General features: G+C 56.5%; 1 protein-coding gene across 1 annotated transcript; it reads left to right on the top strand.

Annotated features, from left to right (window-relative positions):
• Nucleotides 1–3,512: 3,512 nt before the first annotated feature.
• On the top strand, nucleotides 3,513–15,137 carry PAX4 (paired box 4). Its single transcript, XM_067531416.1, has 10 exons — nucleotides 3,513–3,525; nucleotides 6,577–6,707; nucleotides 6,935–7,150; nucleotides 8,383–8,446; nucleotides 8,993–9,133; nucleotides 9,459–9,541; nucleotides 12,100–12,169; nucleotides 13,793–13,851; nucleotides 14,332–14,458; nucleotides 14,941–15,137. The coding sequence occupies exons 1-10, from the start codon at nucleotides 3,513–3,515 to the stop codon at nucleotides 15,135–15,137; spliced, it is 1,101 nt and encodes a 366-aa protein (XP_067387517.1).
• Nucleotides 15,138–18,893: the final 3,756 nt, after the last annotated feature.

The following is an 18,893-nucleotide window of genomic DNA, read 5'->3' as shown; positions in this document are numbered from 1 at the left end:
GGTGAGAGCTCTGCAGAGATAGGCAGTGCAAACACATGACAAAGAGATGAAACCAGCCCTGTAGGTGCCTAAATATGGATTGAGGAGTGTAATTTTAGGCACACACGCTGGAAAACTTGAGTGTTTATTCATTTTAAGTGGGATTTTCAAAAGCACCTTAAGAAGTTAGGCACTCATCTTCCATTGACTTCCTAAGGGAACTGGGCACCGCTTTCCTTTATATGCTTTTGAAAGTCTTGCCCTTCTTTCAACTGTTTTTTGATTGTGTGGTTTTGTGTGTGTGTGGGTGAGGGGTGGGAAGGTGGCAACAAACATACAATATTGTGTTGGCTGTTGTGGTTGGTTATTATGAAGATGCAGAAGAAGTATGCACACCTTATTTTAGGCTCTCAGTTACCACACATGATGAATGGGAAAGAAAGAAAGAAAGCAAGAAAGAAAGAAAACCATTTTCATATGACACCTGAAAAACTAAGGTCCACACAGACATTAAGAGCACACGCCATTTTTCCTAAGAGCAGGGTTGGTCTCAGTGTCCTTTGCCAAAATTTCCTCTTCCAGTATGCTGGGTGATGTCTGGTAGTTGCCCTCCCACCCAGAGACGGCTGCATTTAGTGGTGCTGCATATCTGTATTTGCAAAGCACCTTCAGATCCTTTCTTTCTTCTGCCTAGCAGAAACATGAGACATTCATTGTTATTAGAGACACACATTGAATGTGGCACAATTCGAGCCACTTTCGTTCTCTCGCTTTCCACATAAGCCGCTGGAAAGTTGGCAGGTGGTAACACCGGGTCATTAGCACTCCAGGGGAGATGCAAATCAGTAAGCGAGCAGGGAAAGGCTCTGAGTGCCTTCCAGCACGATCCCCTGTATGCCAATCCTTGCCCCAGTGTTTCAGGGGATTTTTGGCTAGGATGTGACACACCACAGGGAATTACTAGGCTTTGCAAAATGTCTGTCTGCAGAGATATTGACATGCAGGACCTGCTTTTGGTTCATCCCAGGCTTCTAGTAAATCTCTGGGGACTGGGAAAGGTGGCATCGGTCCAGCACACGAACAAGAATTCTGGACATTGATGGGAAAGTTGTAAGTTTTTCTTTCTGGGGCATGCATTTCAAGCCCAAACAATTCTGCCCCTGAAACACTATGTACAACACTGCATTTGGCAAAGGGGACAGGGGATGTTTGCTCTGCAGGAGAGCGTGGGTGTTATGCTCGTCTATGTCTTCTGTGCCAAAGGCCGGGTGTTGTGGCCATGGCGTTTAAATCCAGTTGGTTGGAAGGTGCAGGTCCCAGGTGGCATATGCCAGAGAGCACAAAGAGCCAGGGACCAGAGGATTTTTGTCTAAGAACAACGGGGCACCTAGCAAAACACATCTTAGCGTTCTAAGTGTCAGACGGCGTGTGGGGGGGAATGCAGCGCTGAGCTCTGGGGTCCCGGTGCACTCTCCCACCCACAGCCAGCTGACACTTGGGATGGAGTCTTTCACTGGGCCACACGCTGAGCTCAGTCAGACTGGTGTAAATCCAGCACCACTCCAGTGGCTGTGGGTTTACACCAGTGCAATGGAGAGTGGAGTCCGGCCCAAGTTGCTGAACTCAATCCAACGTGACCCAGGAAAGCTGAATGAAAGGAGGAAGGCGCCATCACGGGCACAGAGACAGAAAGGACGTCGCTAACTAGGCAGAGGCAATGGAGAAACATCTGAGGGTTAGAGTGGGTGATAAATGGGATCAGCCCTGAAAAGCTGTCCCATAAAAGACAGAGCACCTGGTCCCGCTCTTTCTTGCACTGAGATAAATCAGGAGCAGCCCCGCCAGAGTCAGAGCGATTACACTGATGTGAGCGAGGGGACAATCAGGCCTTGGGCAGTTAGAACTGGGCTTTCCAGGCCAAACTCTGCTTTCACGTGCTGCGGTGCAAAGCTGGAGGAACGGTGCAGCAGCCAAAGCAGTGACAGTCCCACCGGTGTCAGTAGGATCAGGGCTGTCCCTTGGTTTAACAAGAACAAACCAGGGAGTTGGAGAAAATTGAGAGGTGGGCAATGAAACCGAGAAAAGGTTTGGAAAATAAGCCCTGTAGGGAAAAATTAGCATCTGGGCAAGAGCTGGGGAGAGACCCGCGAAAGGTCTGCAGATATAAGATGGGGCATTATGTGGGATTGGGGTCGATTAGTCACACTAGTCACTAAGGAAAGGACTGGGGGGATAGGCTGACCCTGCACATAGGACACCCCAAGTAGAGAACATACTTCTAGGGTCCAAGTGACTCAGCTTCAAGCCTTGTCATGGAAACCCCCCTAAAAATCAACCACTCTCCCGCATCACACAAACAGCCTAGAACAGAGGCACCCAAGGACACTGACTGACAGCCAGCCTCAGTCGACAGCAGAAAAGCCAGCCGGCACTTTTTACACCGTCAGTCAGCTCCCAAGTTCCTAGGTTTAAATCCCTGGAGTGGGTGGGATAAGAGGGTGCCAGTGACGTGGGTTTCACTTTCATCTTCGATTGCCTGGATGCAGAAGGAGGGAAGCAGACAGTCTATGAGATGTCCCACATCTAAGGCGAATTTTCTGCCATGATCATCCCATTCATAGAACTGACAGGCTCATCTTCTGCAGCCCTGGAGTCATGCAGCTGCTGCATAGATTAGGACACATCACACACACATGTGCACACACAGACAGACACACACACACCCTTATATGGCTCTCTGCACCATAGTATCTGGTTTGGCATTTCCTATGCCACCTCCCCCCCAGATTTCTCTCCTCCCGCTCCCATCTGTTGTGGTTCCTTTCTGCTGCCTTCCCAGCTTCCCACATGCCTGCCATGGCATCCAGACCCTACAGTAACCCATGGTAGCAGACCCCACGGTGATGGGCAGCAGTGTGAACCCCTAAGATAGAGATGTCGTATCCGCGAGAGGGTAGCCAGGATTGGATTAATTCAGAAGCAGTTGTATTGTCTCACCTCTAGTGGGGAATCCTCTAACACTTTGCATATGGCAAGTAGCTTCCTCCACTCCTAGCTCTGGCCCCGTAACAGCTGACGATAACCCAAAGAGAGGTGTAAGTGAGAGGTAAAGTGTGTGTGTACAGCGCCTGACACACCGGGGCCTCCAGGGGCTACTGCAATACAACTGAATCACTGACAGCCTGTGTTGGAGAGCTGGCAGGGGAGAAGCGGGGCCACCGCTTCGTAGGGTGGAGGGGCAACATATTCAAAACCTTCCCTGTGACTTAGGCGCCTAAGTGATTTGGGCACTCAGAAGCCTAAAGTCCCATTGACTTTCCACGAGATGGAGGTTCCTAAGTCACCTGGGTACTTTTGAAAATTTGACCCTATCGTACGTCTCTGACTCTCTGCTCTCACATCCCTCCTGCAGCGGGGGAGGCGGGGGTCTCTGCCTGGAGTTGCCTCCCCATCACGAACTAATCCCGGCCCGACCTGAGCAATCGTCTTGTGGACGCCCAGGCCCTGAGTTGCTGCCCTGTGAAGCTAGAGGCATGCAGCACCAAGGTAAGAGCTGCTCCCCTACCAAGGCAGTTACCAGCCTGTGCCGCTCTGGCTTCCCGTCCCCCAGGGCAACCTGGGATTTGCTGCAGCAATCTACAGGGCTGATTTTAAGGCTGATGTGGTTTGGTGCAAAGCAGGTAAAAGAGGAGGGAATCCGGTCAACTCACTTTGTCTAGAGAGCGTGGCTAACACGTAAAGTGCAGGCCTGGGGGGCAGGAGCGCTGGCTTCTGCTCCCAGTTCTGCCACTCGCTCGCTAAGCAGGACCCCCCGTCGGGAGCAAAGGAAGCTCCTTGGATTTGGAATAGAGCGGGGTCCGAAATGGCCCTCGGCACCAGTCAGAGCAGCTGGAGGGCGGTGCGTCCCCGTGTCTGTCCCAGGTACAGCCAGGACATACCCCATGACGGCAGATGGCATGGCCAGGGTCACCGAATGCCCCCCCCGCCAAGATGTCTCCACATCGTGCTGCTGCTTCCCCACCACGCAGGGCCAGTCCAAGCCTTTCATCGTGCCCTGGTGGGTAAATCAATTCTCCAGGCCCCCGTCATCTGCCCCTCTGATCCCGTGGTCTCCGTAAGACGCGCGTCACCCGCTCCAGTCTGTCCAGCACAGTCTTCCTTGCCCACCAGCCACACAATCTCCCTGCCCATCGCCTCGCATTTAAACAACTCCTCCGGGCCCTGCCTGGGCAGCAGGCTAGGACTCATTGCCCGCCTGGGTCCCGCTCGCCCTCGTCCATCCACCAATGGTGCCGGCCTCGCCACCCGTTTCCTCTCCTGCTCCTACCTTACCGCCTCCCTCCTTGCTGCTTCCCGTGGCCATGACCAAATTCATAAAATCAGAGCCGCGTAGGACTGGGAGAGACCTCGCGAGGTCATCGAGCCTGGTCCCTGCACTCATGGCAGGGCCAAGCATTTCCAGACCATCCATCCCCGACAGGTGTTTGTCTAACCTGCTCCTAAAAAAATCTCCCATGATGGAGATTCCACAGCCTCCCTCGGCAATTTATTCCAGTGCTTCACTACCCCGACAGCTAGGAAGTTATTCCTAATGTCCAGCCTAAACCATCCTTGCTGCAATTTAAACCCATTGCCTCTTGTCCTGGCCCCAGACATTAATGAGAACAATGTGTCTCCCTCTAACCTGTTACACCCTTTTATGTGCTTGAAACCGGTTCTCACGCCCCCCTCGGTCTTTTCTTCTCTAGACTAAACACACCCAGTTTTTTCCCTCTTCCCTCATAGGTCATGTCTTCTAGACCTTTCATCCTTTTGGTTGCTCTCCTTTGGACTGTCCTCAGTTTGTTCACATCCTTCCTGAAACGCGGGGCCCAGCACTGGACACAATGCTCCGTTTGAGGTCTAATCAGCATGGCGCAGAGCGGAAGAACTACTACTTGTGTCTTGCTTACAGCATTCCTGCAAATACGTTCTGGAGCAGTGGTTCTTAACCTTTCCAAACTACTGTACCCCTGAAGCCTGAGTCCCACCCCCACGGGGCTGAGGCATGTAACTTAGTTTCATGGCGCCCCTGTGGCTCCAGGCAATTGCCTTTCTTGCCACCCCCAATACCAGCTCTGCACTTGTGACCCCTCTAAAGCCCCAGGTTAAGAAACACTGATCTATAGTGATGGTTGCTTTTTCTGCAGCCGTGTTCCACGGCCGACCCATACTTAGCTTGTGACCCCCACATCCCTTTCTGCAGTGCTCCTTCCTAGGCAGTCATTTCCCGTGTTATATGCGTGCAACTGGTTGTTCCTTCCTAGGTGGAGGACTCTGCGTTTGTCCTTATTGAATTTCATCCTATTTACTTCAGACCATTTCTCCAGTTTGTCCAGCTCATTTTCAATTTTAATCCTAGCCTCCAAAGCACTTGCAACCCCGCCCAGCTTGGGATCATTGGGAAACTTTATGTGTCCTCTCTGTGCCATTATCTAAATCACTGAGGAAGACATTGAACAGAACCAGACCCAGAACTGCTCCCTGCGGGACCCCCCCCCTGGATATGTCCTTCCAGCTTGACTGTGAACCACTGATGATTACTCCCTGGGAACAGTTTTCCAACCCATTATACACCCACATGATAGTAGCTCCATCGAGGTTGTATTTCCCTAGTTTGTTTTATGAGACGGTCATGCGAGACAATATCAGAATCCCTACGAAAGCCAAGATGTACCACATCTACCTCTTCCCCCGCTAGCTAAAAGGCTTGTTACCCCGGCAAAGAAAGCTATCAGGCTGGTTTGACACAATTTGTTCTTGACAAATCCATGCTGACTGTTACTTATCACCTTATTATCTTCTGGGTGTTTGCAAATTGATTGCTTAATTATTTGCTCCATTATCTTTCTGGGTACTGGAGTTAATTCCCCAGTTGTTCTAATTTCCCTTTTTATAGATTGGCACCATATTTGCCTTTTTTCCAGTCCCCTGGAAGCTCTCCCGTCTTCCTTGACTTTTCAAAGATAATCGCCCATGGCTCAGATTTCTTCTCAGTCAGCTCCTTGAGTATTCTAGGATGCATGTCATCAGGCCTTGATGACTTGAATCCATCTAACTTGTCTAAGTCATTTTTAACTAGTTCTTTCCCTGTTTTAGCCTCATATCCTGCCTCGTTTCACTGACATCCAATCACTACTAACCTCTTCATTAGTTTTTCTTTTTTTAAGCCACATAGCAAGGCACCAGTGGTAACGAACTGGACCTGTGCCCTGCTGCGCTGGTCTGAGGTGCTCAGGGGAGTGAATTGGGGTTAGTTCAAAGGAGACACACACCTGGATTCATAGATCACTGAGGTCATCCAGGCTGCCCTCCTGCATAGCACAAGTCAGAGAATGTCCCCGAGTGATTCTTGCCCCATCCCCTCAACCCACCAACAGAAAACCCCTCCCGGTGAACTGCAGACACTGTACGCCTGAGATGGTCATGCAGGCTGCCCACTGATCAGCTCCACACAGCACCTTGTCTCCTGCGAGGCAGCCGGCGGGTGGGGGGTCACGTCTCTGCTGGTCGTAGCCCAGAGCCCTGCGTCACCTGTCTGCCCGGCCTCTTCCCCAGGGGCCAGCGGCGTGAACCAGCTGGGGGGACTCTTCGTGAACGGCCGCCCCCTGCCCCCTTGCAAGAGGAAGAGGATCATCGAGCTGGCGGCGAGTGGGGTGCGCGCCTGTGACATCTCACGGAGCCTGAAGGTGGGAATCAGCCCGGCGTGGGGCAGGTGTGGGGCAGCTGAGAGGAGAGAAGGAGAGGCTATGGGGCAAGAGACAAGCAGGGGAGGGCTGGAGGGAGGCTGGAGAGTGGCAGCCCCTTGCAGGGAGGGTGTTGATTTAGGGTGCTTGATCCCCTATGTCTCCCATCCCTTGATAGCCCCGAGTCCCCTCCCGCAGCCCCTGCCTCAGTCTCTCTGTCTGCACGGCAGGTGTCCAACGGCTGCGTGAGCAAGATCCTGGGCCGCTACCACCAGACAGGCGCCGTGGAGCCAAAGGCCATCGGCGGCAGCAGGCCCCGCCTGGCCACCCCGCGGGTGGTGGCCCGAATCGCGCAGCTGAAGCGGGAGCACCCCTCCATCTTCGCCTGGGAGATCGGAAGGAAGCTGCACTCCGAAGGCATCTGCGCGAGGGACAGGACGCCCAGCGTAAGCCGCCGGGTCGAGGAATCACAGGGCCGGCTCCTGGGCTGCTGGGAAGGGCTTGAACTCATGGGATCTCCGTCCATCTGCCCCCGCCTGGCCCTCTGATTCCATCCCAGCAGGGATGCCAGGCCCAGGCAGCTGCTTGACTGTCGTGACTGTCTCGGGCCCGCCCTGCAGTAGCTCCCACGGGGTGCTAGGTGCTGCCCGCGCAGTCTCTGTCCCAGAGAGCTCCCAGTCTAAGCAGACAAGCAGCAAGCAAAGGGTGTGGGGAAGTGCTTAGCCATAGCCCTGCCTGCCCCTCTCCAGGCTCACCATCCATGGGCATTTTCTCACAGGCATCCCGGGGGAAAGGGGTTGGAGGAGGGGTTCCAGGAGATGGGACGTGGCCTGCCAGACGGTTCATCCCACGCAGAGAGGAAGGAAGCGGGGGGGGGGGGGGAGTAGCGGGGGGAGAAGTTGGTGCAGAGCTCCCCTGAGAGCAGCAGCATTAAAATCTCAGCCCAGGGGTGTAGTAAACGGAGTGAATTGCCCAGGAAATCAGCATGCCCCCTCCCGCAAGCGTTCCCAGAGCCAGAGGCAAGATCTACTCTTCCTCACTAGCTGTCCATCGATAACGAAGGTGAACAAATCTCCAGGCTATTCCCCTGGGGCAGGCAGCAGTGATGGGTCTATTAGACAGGCCCCAGAGAGAGAGCGGATAAAATGTCACCTCCGGTGATGCAGCATAGGGTCGTATTTTCTAATCCCAGAGGCTCTGCCATAAATCTCCAGAGTTTCCATCTCTCACTTGCAGATTGTCTCGCCTCAGGTATTATTATTGCCTTTAAATGAAAGGGCTTTCCAGGTCACCAGACAGTAGGCGCAGCTGGGCATTGTCCCTCGGAGGGGCGATCCCACGGCAGGAACGTAACAGCACACTCGCTCTCTTGCACGGGCTGCGGGCGGCAGGCAGGGAGGGCTCAGGAGCAATGGCCATCCTGGAGGTTCGGCTCAGAGACGGAAGCTTCAAGGCCTTCCACAGCTCCACGCCTGCCTGTGTCTCAACCCCAGCTGCTCCTCTTCTCCGTCTACACGCCCAGAGCCTGAGCCAGCACCGAGAGAGACTCCCTTTGACTTGGGTCCCCATGCTCTGGCCATTCGGTGTGCAAGAGCCACGTAGCGCCAGGGCTGCAGGTGGTTCTGACTGGGTTCACAGGCTCTGTTCCCATGCAACTCCCGGCATCTTCTTCACTCAGGTGTCCTCCATCAACCGGGTGCTGAGGAGGCTGCAAGGGGACACGCGGCTCCCAGCTGACTTCGGTTTCATGATGGATCCTTCACCGCCAGGTGAGACACGCCAGGGAAAGTCCCTGGGAGCGAGGACCCTTGGGACAGGAACGCCCGTAACATGCCTACATGCAGAGACACACGTGCACCCCCTCTCCCAACCAAACACACCACTGCCTCTCACCTACAGACAGCTCGTCCCCTGGCCTCAGTACAGCAGAGACTCTGACACATGCCCCATCCACAGCCCCCCCCCAACATCCCCACTCACCCAGCTCTGCTGTGTAGCAGCTCCCTCCACTATGGGAATGCAGCACAGCGAACCACTTCTTCCTGCAGACCCAGATTTTAATCCTAACTCCGCCTAGTGACTATCTAGGGGCTCCGCTTCTGGATACCAGCCCCATCGCTGGCGATGGCCGCTCCCAGAATCCCTTCAGGCGGTTTGACTTGTGATGGCAAAGGAAAGGAAAGAGCCCGGAATTTAACCCCCCTCTGCCACCCCCGGCATTCTTCTCTCCTCTCTCTCTCCCTTATCCCACCTCCCACGCGCTGCAGGTTTCCCCTGGCCAGGAGAAGCCAGCACCAGGGTCCCAGCAGAGGCGCCCTTGCCCCAGTGCCCCCGGAGAAGCTCACCGCCGGCCAGGGGACCCCCGCCAGGCACCCAGCACAGGAACAGGACGATCTTCTCCAGCCAGCAGTCAGCCGCCCTGGAGAAAGGTGACTGGCTTGAGGGGTGTGAGGGCGAAGCCACGATAGGGTTCTCCGTGCACACTCAGGTCAGGCATTGAGGGGCACGTCACGCCATCGACTTTCCGGCTTCAGAGCGTGACACGGGCACTGATGGGCAGGGTCAGGAAGGAACATCCTCTAGGCAGTTCTTATAATCCTAAATAGATTCCCTATTGCAATCAGTGGGGAGTGAGAATTGATGGCAGGGTGTGGCTCTGGGTTGTGGCGGCGGGGTTGACATAGACAGAGGTTCATCTCTGGGGTGGTGGTTGTGGTCCAAGGCAGGATGACTTTGCTCCAAACTCCCTTCCAGAATTCCAGAGAGGGCAGTACCCCAACACCGTCACCCGGGAGAGACTGGCCTCAGCCACCCAGCTCCCCGACACCACCATCAGGGTAAGTGGAAAAAAAAACCCTGCTGGCTCTGCACAGGCAAACCCGGCCTAGCGGCCGCTGTGTTTCTACACCCATGCAAGTGTGCAATCACACGTGTGGCTGCTAGTGAGCGGAGCTGGGCCACGCTTTTTGGCTGACCTTTTTCCAGCAAAAAATGCAGATTCGGCAACAAGAAAACTTTTCACGCATTCACGTCAGTTCATCTCCGAGATGTAACGCGATATTTTAACAAAAGAAAATGGTTTGTTTCGACATTTTCTCAACAAAAGGATTTTTTGGTTTGCAATGACTTGTCATCGCAAAATTTCCTTTCATTTTTTTAAATTTCAAAATTATTAAAAATGGTCGAAATCGAAACAAAGGATATCGTCCGACCCAAAATGATTTTTTTTTTCACCTTTTCAATTTGCCAAAAATTTGGAATTTTTTTGTTTTCCATCTGACCCCAAACGATGCTTTTTTTCCAACTTTTCGACAGTGCCCACGAACCAAAACATCGGTTATTCACCCGGCTCTCTTCAGGAGTGAGTGTCAAGGAGCGAATGAGTGTGTGCTGAGTGTGCAGCTGTGTGTGTGTGTGTGTAAGGGACGGGGCGTACACACCTGTGAGCGAATCTGTTTCAGAGTGTGCGCGCGTGCAGCCCAGTGGCTGTGCATCTGTGAGCGAATGACTGTATCTACAAATTGCTGAGTGTGACCCAGTGTGTGTTGGGGGGGGGGGGCTCCACAGCTGTCCCAGGAGCCAGAGGCAGACTCTGTCCCCCTGTGCGTCTCCCCAGCACCTCGGCCAGCTAGAAGGTGCACCTTATGTGGAAGGCAGCGTCCCAGGGATCGCAGATTTCATTGCCACCTTTGGTGGCAAAGCAAAGGTCCTGCTGCGGCGTGTAACTTGCCTTCGCTGCTGGTGTGGAGAGACAGGTGCAAGGGCGCCGCTTAGAGGGGAATTTAAGTGACAGCAGCTAACTGCTGAAGCTGACGCTCTGGATATTTTTGTCCTCCCCTTCGCTGACCGAGGGGTCAAGGCTAGTGCTGTTTGCGCTCTTTGCTGGCACGAGGCCTGGGTCTCTGCGGACAGAAATTGGTCATGCCCTGGCGGGTGTCAGATCATGAGACAAACAGTCACAGTCACAGTCACACACACACACACACACACACACACACACACACACACACACACACACACACACACACACACACACACACACACACACACACACACACACACACACACACACACACACACACACACACACACACACACACACACACACACACACACACGCCTGCACAGCCAGGTAGCGCAGGCCCTGGAAACATCAATCCCACACACATTCCCAGCTGCATTCGGGACACCCTGCATAACACCCGCTATAAATCACCGTGTTAGTGGCAATACTGCGAAAGAGCTGGAGCGTGCCCCCCCCTCGCTCGCCAAGCTACAAAGCACTGGCTTTGTTCGAAACATTTCAGCCAGTGACACCAGCGTCATAGTACAGCTGCTAAGATGGCATTGCCCCAGCACCCTGCCCGGGCTGGCGTGTGACACAACACCTCTGAGCAGCGAACACTCACAGCCACACGCTGGGGCAAAGTTGCCTGGGTCTGGTGCCTGCCACGGTCACTTACCGCTATGCAAAGTGGAAGCGAAATGTTTCCGATTTGGGGTTGTTTGGCAGACGCTTTGCGCAGCCACCAGCTAGAAGGCAAGAAGTCAGGCCCACCCCTTCATTCTCGCTCTTTCACACACAGCGAGACGTGTGGCATTTATGCCCCATAATGGCAGGAGAGCAGCCAGCCCTGGCTTCGGAAAGACGTGCCAAAGAGTCAGCGTTTTGTCCGGGCGCCCAGGTCCATGGACCTTAGGGCATTAGACACTGCCCAGCCCAAAGCCGTGGGGCAGGGTGTGAGGATTTAGGGTTGCCGTCGTGGGGAAGCAGTATCTCCAGCCCTAAATGTTCCGAAAACTCACCAGTGAGGCTCCCCAAAAAATAACGAGACTGGCTTTAACATCATGAGAGTGAAAAAAATAACTAGACGGGGTAGGCACCGAGTTACTGCAGAGAATTCGTCCCCAGGTGTCTGGCTGGTGGGTCTTGCCCACAGGCTCAGGGTACAACTGATCTCTAGATTTGGGGTCGGGAAGGAATTTTCCCCCAGGTCAGATTGTCAGAGGCTCGGGGCTGGGGGAGGTTTCGTCTTCCTCTGCACATGGGGCACGGGTCACTTACAGGTCTAAACTAGCGTAAACGGGGGATTCTCTGTAACTTGAAGTCTTTAAATCATGATTTGAGGGCGTCAGTAACTCAGGCAGAGGTTAGGGGTCTATTACAGGAGTGGGTGGGTGAGGTTCTGTGGCCTGCGAGGTGCAGGAGGTCAGGCTAGATGAGCATGATGGTCCCTTCTGACCTTCAAATCTATGCGATTCCTTTTTCGTTGCCTTCTGAGTTTTGAGCCTCCAGGGTCCCGTGGCCCAGCTTTTCACGGGCGTTGGCCTGGAAGGCTGCAGCGGGTCTCTGGGGCAGGGCCCGCCACTGACCGTCTCCCTCCTACTGCGCTAGGTTTGGTTTTCAAACCGAAGAGCCAAATGGAGACGAGAGGCGAAGCAGAAGCTGGAGACTGACCGTGCAGGTGACGATCTACGTGTATTGCTGCTCCGCGATGCTCCCGAGGGAGCTTTGAAACGCCGGTCCCCTCCTCTTTCCCCCGCTGGATGGTGCGGCCCGTTGGCCAGCTGCTCAGAGCAGATGTTTCACCATAAATTGGGTGTACAGCATCCTGTCTAGCCAGCACACAGCATCCCGGGTCCAGCTTCCTAGACCCCCCCGGCTGTCTCCGATGGGTGGCACGGTCAGTTACATTGTCTGTACATCCCCTGTCCTGCCGCCCAGGCAAGTCCATCCTCCACTGCCTCGGACACCAGGGAGTGATTAAGATAACACTTGGTCATTTCGTTTTATAGCCCTAGGAATCCTTCTCCTCCTCTAACGCTTGGACAGCCGCACGGGCGAGGTTCAGTCCCACGCCCAGGGCGCTAATCCCAGCTCTGCACTGACTCACAACCTCCGTGTGAGACAGGACAGACTTTCCCAGTGGGTGAAGGCCAGTCAAGCACAGGGACAGCTCGCTGCGGGAGGCTGCGGAGCCCCCATCACTAGCCGTTAGACGAGCACCCGTCGGGGATGGTCTCGGTTTAGTTGGCCCTGCCTCAGCGCAGGGCAGGTGGGCTGGATGGCTTCTCAACATCCCTTCCGCCCGACGTTTCTCTGAGCCACGCCTTCAGAGATTGTTCTGCAGCGCTCCAGAGTCTTGTGCGGACGTTAGCGAGATGCCAAGAGCAGTTTTAATGAGGCAGTCAGAGCCAGGATGCAGAGGACAGGACTGCTGGGTTCTGTTCCCAGCTCTGGGAGGGCATGTGAGCGACTGCAGAGGTTCCCAACTGTTGAGTGAAAGTCCCACTCATTAACACTAGGTAAAACATGCCCTCCCAGCCCCCACACTCCCTCCGACCCGGCCATAAACACACAGAACCCGCTAAACACATCTCATGCTAATAATACCACCACTGAATTACAGCACTAATAATAAACGACTCTTACCCGTGTAAGACACTAAACCTTCCCTGGAGCAGCCGCTGCCACACGCCCTGCCTCATCCCATCCCTCACGGATGGTGGGTTATGGAGGCGGCAGGCGCTGGCGGGTTGGCCGGGGCTGCGCCAGGCCCCTACCAGTGCAGGGCTGCTTCGCTCTGGCTTGGGGGGGCTGCGCCTCTGCTCTGGCCAGGCGTCCGTAAGGCTTGGGGTTGTGGGGGGGGGTTGCTCTTCCACTCTGGCCGGCGTGGGGCTCAGGGGGCTAAATGACATCAATATTACTGAAGCCTCATGGACCCCCTATAATTTTTGGCATCCTCCCCCAAGGGGGGGGGCCTGCACCCCAGGTTGGGAACCGTTGAGCTAGTGGATGAACCAAGAGACTGGGAGTCAGGACGCCTGGGTTCTATTCATGGCTCTGTTGGTGACGTGCTGTGTGATTTTGGGCAAGTCACTCAGCGTCTCTGTGCCCCAGTTTTTCCAGCTGTAAAATGGAGCCAGTGACCTTCTCCGCTGGGTAGGTGGCTGGGAAGCTGCGTTAATGTTTGTAAAGAGCTTGACGTCCTACCAAGGCCATCACTAGAGACGTGTCAGTAGGATATTCTCTTTGCATCCTTGCCCAGGGTCGTGGAGTGACTGGATTCTACCCCCCTTTACGCCAGCTCCCCAGGCCTTTGCTGCTTTTCATCCGTCCTCAATGACCGACACCATCTTCACCCAGGTAGGCAATGTGCCAGCGCCGTCTGGGAGGATTCTACTAAACCCCTGGTTTTCCCTTTTCCAGTGCCAGCCCCAGGCTGGCCCTTCCCTGGCCAGATCTCCCCCTCCCGCCCCCCATCAGTGAGAAACGGGGCCCCTGGTCAGGCTAGTGGATACAAGTATACCCAAACAAGTGTACCCAAACAAGGCCACTTGACATCTGAACGGGAGACTCCACACAAGGGCTTCATGCACTTTAACTCACAGCTTTGGTGACTTCGGCTCAGCTCTCCGGAGTGTCCTGGGGGCTCAAGGTCCAGCTCCGCAGCCGGGTTCCTGGGGGGGCGAGAAGTTGGCCCAGCGCAGGCTGGGACTCCGGCTGGAGAGTCCCATCGAGCGTGGTCTTGCTCCTCCCCGTGGAGCTGGGGGCCTCTGCCCAGCGCGTTTCTCTGGGTGGCCTTCCCAGCGTCTGACAGCCCTCTCCTTTCTGGTCCCCTCACAGCCCCTGGCGGCCTCCCCGGCGCCCATGTCATGCCCAGACGCCCACAGCTTCCCCGTGTACCCGGGGACCTCCCAGCCGCCGCACCTGAGCACCACTGCGCCCCGCGCCTGGGACGAGCCTGGCTGTGGTAAGTGGGCGGGACGACGCCAGGCATCCCCGGGGGGACATCAGCCGGCGGGGTAACAGGGCCAGGGACGTCTGTCCTCCCCGGTGCCGAGGCTAGCCTGGAGCGACCACAGCTGAGTAACCCGGAGGGAGGGACCAGGAATGGGCACTGGAGCAGGCAGGCACCCCACGCCTCTGCCCCCCGCAAGGCTCCACCGAGAGAGGAAGAGGCGTGACGTCCCCCCGCCCCACCCCTCCCCTGGAGACCCCATCTCAGGCAGAGAGGAGATGCAGGGGCTGGGGAGGAGACAAGGCAGGACACCAGAAGGCAGAGGAGAAGGGGTAGGTTGGGGGGATCCCACCCATCACTGCCAGAAGCATCCAGCTCTGAAGGCCTCTTCTGCAGGGATGCCCCCAGCCCCAGGCCAGCTGGGGATTCACCCGACCCCCGTTAGAAGAACCAGATCACATGGCCCTGGCTGATCGTCTGTTCTCTCATTGCAGGGCTGGCTCCCGGCGTCACCCTGTCTCCAGCTCCTTGGAGACCAGCGCTGGCTCTCCCGCCCTTGGATGCCTCACCCTGGGCTCTCCCCGGGGCTGCCCCGCAGGTCTCCTTCCCTCTGCCGCCCAGTGCCACGGTGATGGGCCCCCTGGCGCCCTTCTACGCCCCCTCTGCTGTCCGGGGCCCCGTTCCTCTCTGATCCCCGTAGCGCCGGGTCAGCAGCGGCCTACGGGCACTTCTGCCCCGGGCTTCAGAGCTTGTAATGTTTCGCTGGCGGGCTGGGCAGGCGGGCGGCCCCAAGGACGGGCTGCCCTGCCGCGTGTTCACACCCAGCCGGGCGGGAGCCTGTTGCTAAGGGGAACGCTAACTGATGCTGATCCCTGGACCCAGGTTCCTGGCACCGACGATGCTGATTATCGCCAGAGGGGAGCCTCTGCCCTGCGCAAACCCCAGCCCGAGGTGGGAGATCAGAGCGGCCCACGACCCCCCGAGAACACGCAGCTGTTAGCCCCCTGCCCGTCCGCACGCACTGCCGCCGGCTCCGGAGGGTGGGCCTGGCTCTCCGATGGGACCCAAGCAGGGAGAGAGGCCTGTCCTCCCCGCCTCTGGAGCAGCCCCGCCAGCCTCCAGCAGGCCCTAGTCCAGCAGTTCCCAAACCGGGGGGGTCGCTCCATCAGCAGACGGGGTCACAGCCATCCCGAGCGGGCAGAGGACGCCATTTTACAATAGGGCCTCTACCGCCTGGCGTGACCGCACACACACCGCACGCCCGAGGGCACGTCGCCCGGGGGAAGCTATTTTGCCCTCCCCGCAGCCTGACCTCGCACGCACCGTTGGTGTGAGAGCTCCTGCAGCCTCCTTGCGGCGTGACCGTGCACGTACAGCGCGTGGGAGCTCACGCCGCAGGAGCAGTGGGGAAACAACACACCTGACAATGGGGAAATGTTTGGGAACTGCTGCCCTGGCCCGACATGCTCTAGCCCACGCGGCAGGGCCACCCAGCCTTTTCTCGTAGCCCCACAGCAGTCTCGCAGCAGGAAGAGAGGTCGCTGGCCTGGATTCCACACAAAGCTCAGGCTGCTGGCTGCTTGGAGGGGGAGGGAAGGGGAACCCGGAGCAAGACCGCAGCTAGTGGGAGCTGGGGGGGCAGGCGCACAGCAGGACTAGGACCCTGGGCTGCGTTTTCCGCCAGTGCCCAGGGAGTGGGCGGTTTGTGTATTTGTTCGCCTCGCCATCAATTCACTCACCGCAACCGCAGCTTCTGCAACGGGGCCGGCAGGCCAAGAAACGGCAGCTCCTCACCGCCTAGAACTTCTAAGCCAGGGTGAGCCGGCCCCTCGCCCTCCGGCTCACCCGTCCTCGGGGCTATTCCCCGTGGGTGGGAGTCTGTCAGCCGTAGCCACCCCTGCGCCGCCTCAGCAGGTTCCCTAGCGCGCCTCGAGCGTGTCCTCTTTCAAACCACAGGAACATAGGAATCCCCAGAGCGGGTCAGACCAGGCTCCAGCCAGCACGGACCCTCTCTCTGTCAGAGGCCAGCTCCAGCTGCTTCAGAGGAAGGGGTAAAGATCCCAGTGGGCAAGGAAGCTGGTATTTCCAATGCATTTATCCGTGCAACACCTCTGTGAGGTGGGGCGGGGCTCTGAGCCCCATTGTGCAGATGGGAAACTGAGGCACAGAGAGGCTAAGTGACTTGCCCGAGGCCATGCAGGATGTCTGCCCTGGAGCAGGGCATTGGATGTGGGTCTCCCAAGGCTTAGAGCAGAATCTTAGCCACTGGCCCATCCTCCCTCTTGTTGGAGTTTCCAGATGTTCTCGCAGTTGGTCTAACAGCTGCCACTGGTGTTTTCCCCTTGACCTCAGCCAGAGACGTTAGGCCAACGCCGAGCACGTCCAGAAACCCCTTGGCAGATTAGCCAGCACGTAAAGGAAGTTTCAGCCTAGCCCCCATTAGTGAGTGGCTGCCCTGACGCATGCGGGGTCAGATCCTTTATAGATGTTTTATCCTCGCCGGGGAACGACCTTCTTAGCCATCCCAGTGTCTGATCCTTTCGTGACAAACCGGGCCGAGCCTCGCCGGACGCCTCGTTATACACCGTAACGGAGACAATAAAGTGTGACGCAAGGTTGAGAATCACGCGTCGTGAGCCACCGCGCTGACATCAGACCTGACACATGCCAGCTGTCCCCATTCACATGCCAACTCTCGGTACAACCACTGACGGCTAGACGGATTCCCAGCAGCCGTGGGACTTCCCCAGAGGAAGACCACATTTCCTCTTCCCTCCCACTCCAGATCTGAAGGCTGGGTGTACATCTGGCAGCCAGCTCCTGCCACCCTTTGCCATGGCATGATACCGGGGCTGTCACAGCACGATTTATTATTTGCTTCCAGGACAAAGGGAGGAACATAAGAGAAGGAGGTGTCGGAGACGGATAAACGCACAGGGCAAAGAGCACTGGACTTGTGAACGGCAGCCTGCCCTGGTGGCCAGTATCACACACCCGGGAAGGGGACAGAGGCTTTAAGTCAAACTCCGACAGAAGTTTTGGCGTGATGCAGGAGTGACTGAGATTCTCTGTCCTGTGCAATGCAGGAAGCCAGACTGGGCAATCACAATGGTCCCTGCTGGCCCTTGCAATAGACGAATCTATGCAATCCAGGGGCAGGCGCCCTCCAGGGTTATTAAAGAACAAAAAAAATCTATACTGACTCTAGCGCCTTCCACCCGACAATCTCAGCTATTAACGGCTGGACCCCCAAACCATGGAAATTACCCCCATTTCACAGGTGGAGAAAAAGAAGCATGGAGAGGGGGTGTGAGCTGATACAGGAAGCCAGGACTAGCACACCATTCTCCTGCGCTTGTACCTCAGCCATGAGACCTTCCTCCCACCACCCAAACTCCGTGTTTTTCATAAAAGCAGGAGAGTTCCCATCCCCTTCTGCCCCCCCCCCCCCAAGTTCCCCTGTGCACCCTACTCAGTGGCAGCTGGGGATCTGAGCAGGTGTCCACGTTATAGCATCCCTTGGCTAGGAAGCAGGGACGCGGCCATGCCACAGTTCCTAGGGGCTCCAGTTCTGCTGGGCAGGTTCAGTTTCTGGGCGGACCAGCAGGTGCTGAGAGTGCAGAAAGACCTGCCTGCCGTCCGGGGCTGGGGGTCTGCCATGCCGAGGGGGGATCCTGGGTTTGGTTCCTGATCTAACGGGGTCTGATCTGCAGGAGGGCTGAGCACACGCCTCTCTCGCTGAAGCCAATGAAAGCTGCAGGCACTCCGCACCTTCGAGGTTTGGGCTGGCAGGGACAGAAGGTTCCTGAGCCCCAGAGGGACAGGATTGGAAACGTGTCATGTTACCTTTCTCGTAACCCCTCAGGGGCTTAGAGACCAGCACGAACGAGGATGGGTAAGTTCAGGGCACTTCCAAGCCTTACCCCGCCAGGTGCAGTGCCCGGGTCAGCGTTTCACAGGCTGAAGTCCCTGGGCTGGTTTCGTTCCTGCCCTTCCAACCACCAGACCTTTGGCTTCTAATTCCCAGTGTTCCCCCTGCTGCCCTGCCATGACAATTCACAGATACCGCTTTTCCCCCGTGGTGGACCCAGAGACCTACACCCCGGCCTGCCACCATCCCCAACGTCAATACGGCGATGATGCCCACGGAGACTACAGGTTCCTTGGCCCTTTTTACATGCTGGAACCTGCAGGCTCTGTGGGCCGCATGGCCGGGGACCGTTAAAGAAGAGGGCAGCGGTCACACGCTCTGCTTCAGACCCATCAGGCGCAGCCCTTGGACTTCCGGCAGGCTGTCTGGGCAGCCCTCGGTCGTGCAGCTTGGTCCAAGGAGCTCTGGCTCCCCCCACCGCGTTTGGGTTCTGAGCTGTGCGGCTAACCCCAGTGCAGAGCGAGTCACACCCCGTCCAAACAAGCCGCTGCGTATTATTGCACAATCCAGGAGCAG

Source organism: Emydura macquarii, unplaced genomic scaffold, assembly GCF_026122565.2.
Source record: "Emydura macquarii macquarii isolate MOO-44397 ecotype Brisbane River unplaced genomic scaffold, CSIRO-AGI_Emac_v2 contig_3219, whole genome shotgun sequence".
In the NCBI taxonomy this organism is placed as follows: Eukaryota; Metazoa; Chordata; order Testudines; family Chelidae; genus Emydura; species Emydura macquarii.
The sequence above is the reverse complement of the archived record's forward strand: the minus strand, read 5'-3'. Positions and strand labels throughout refer to the sequence as shown.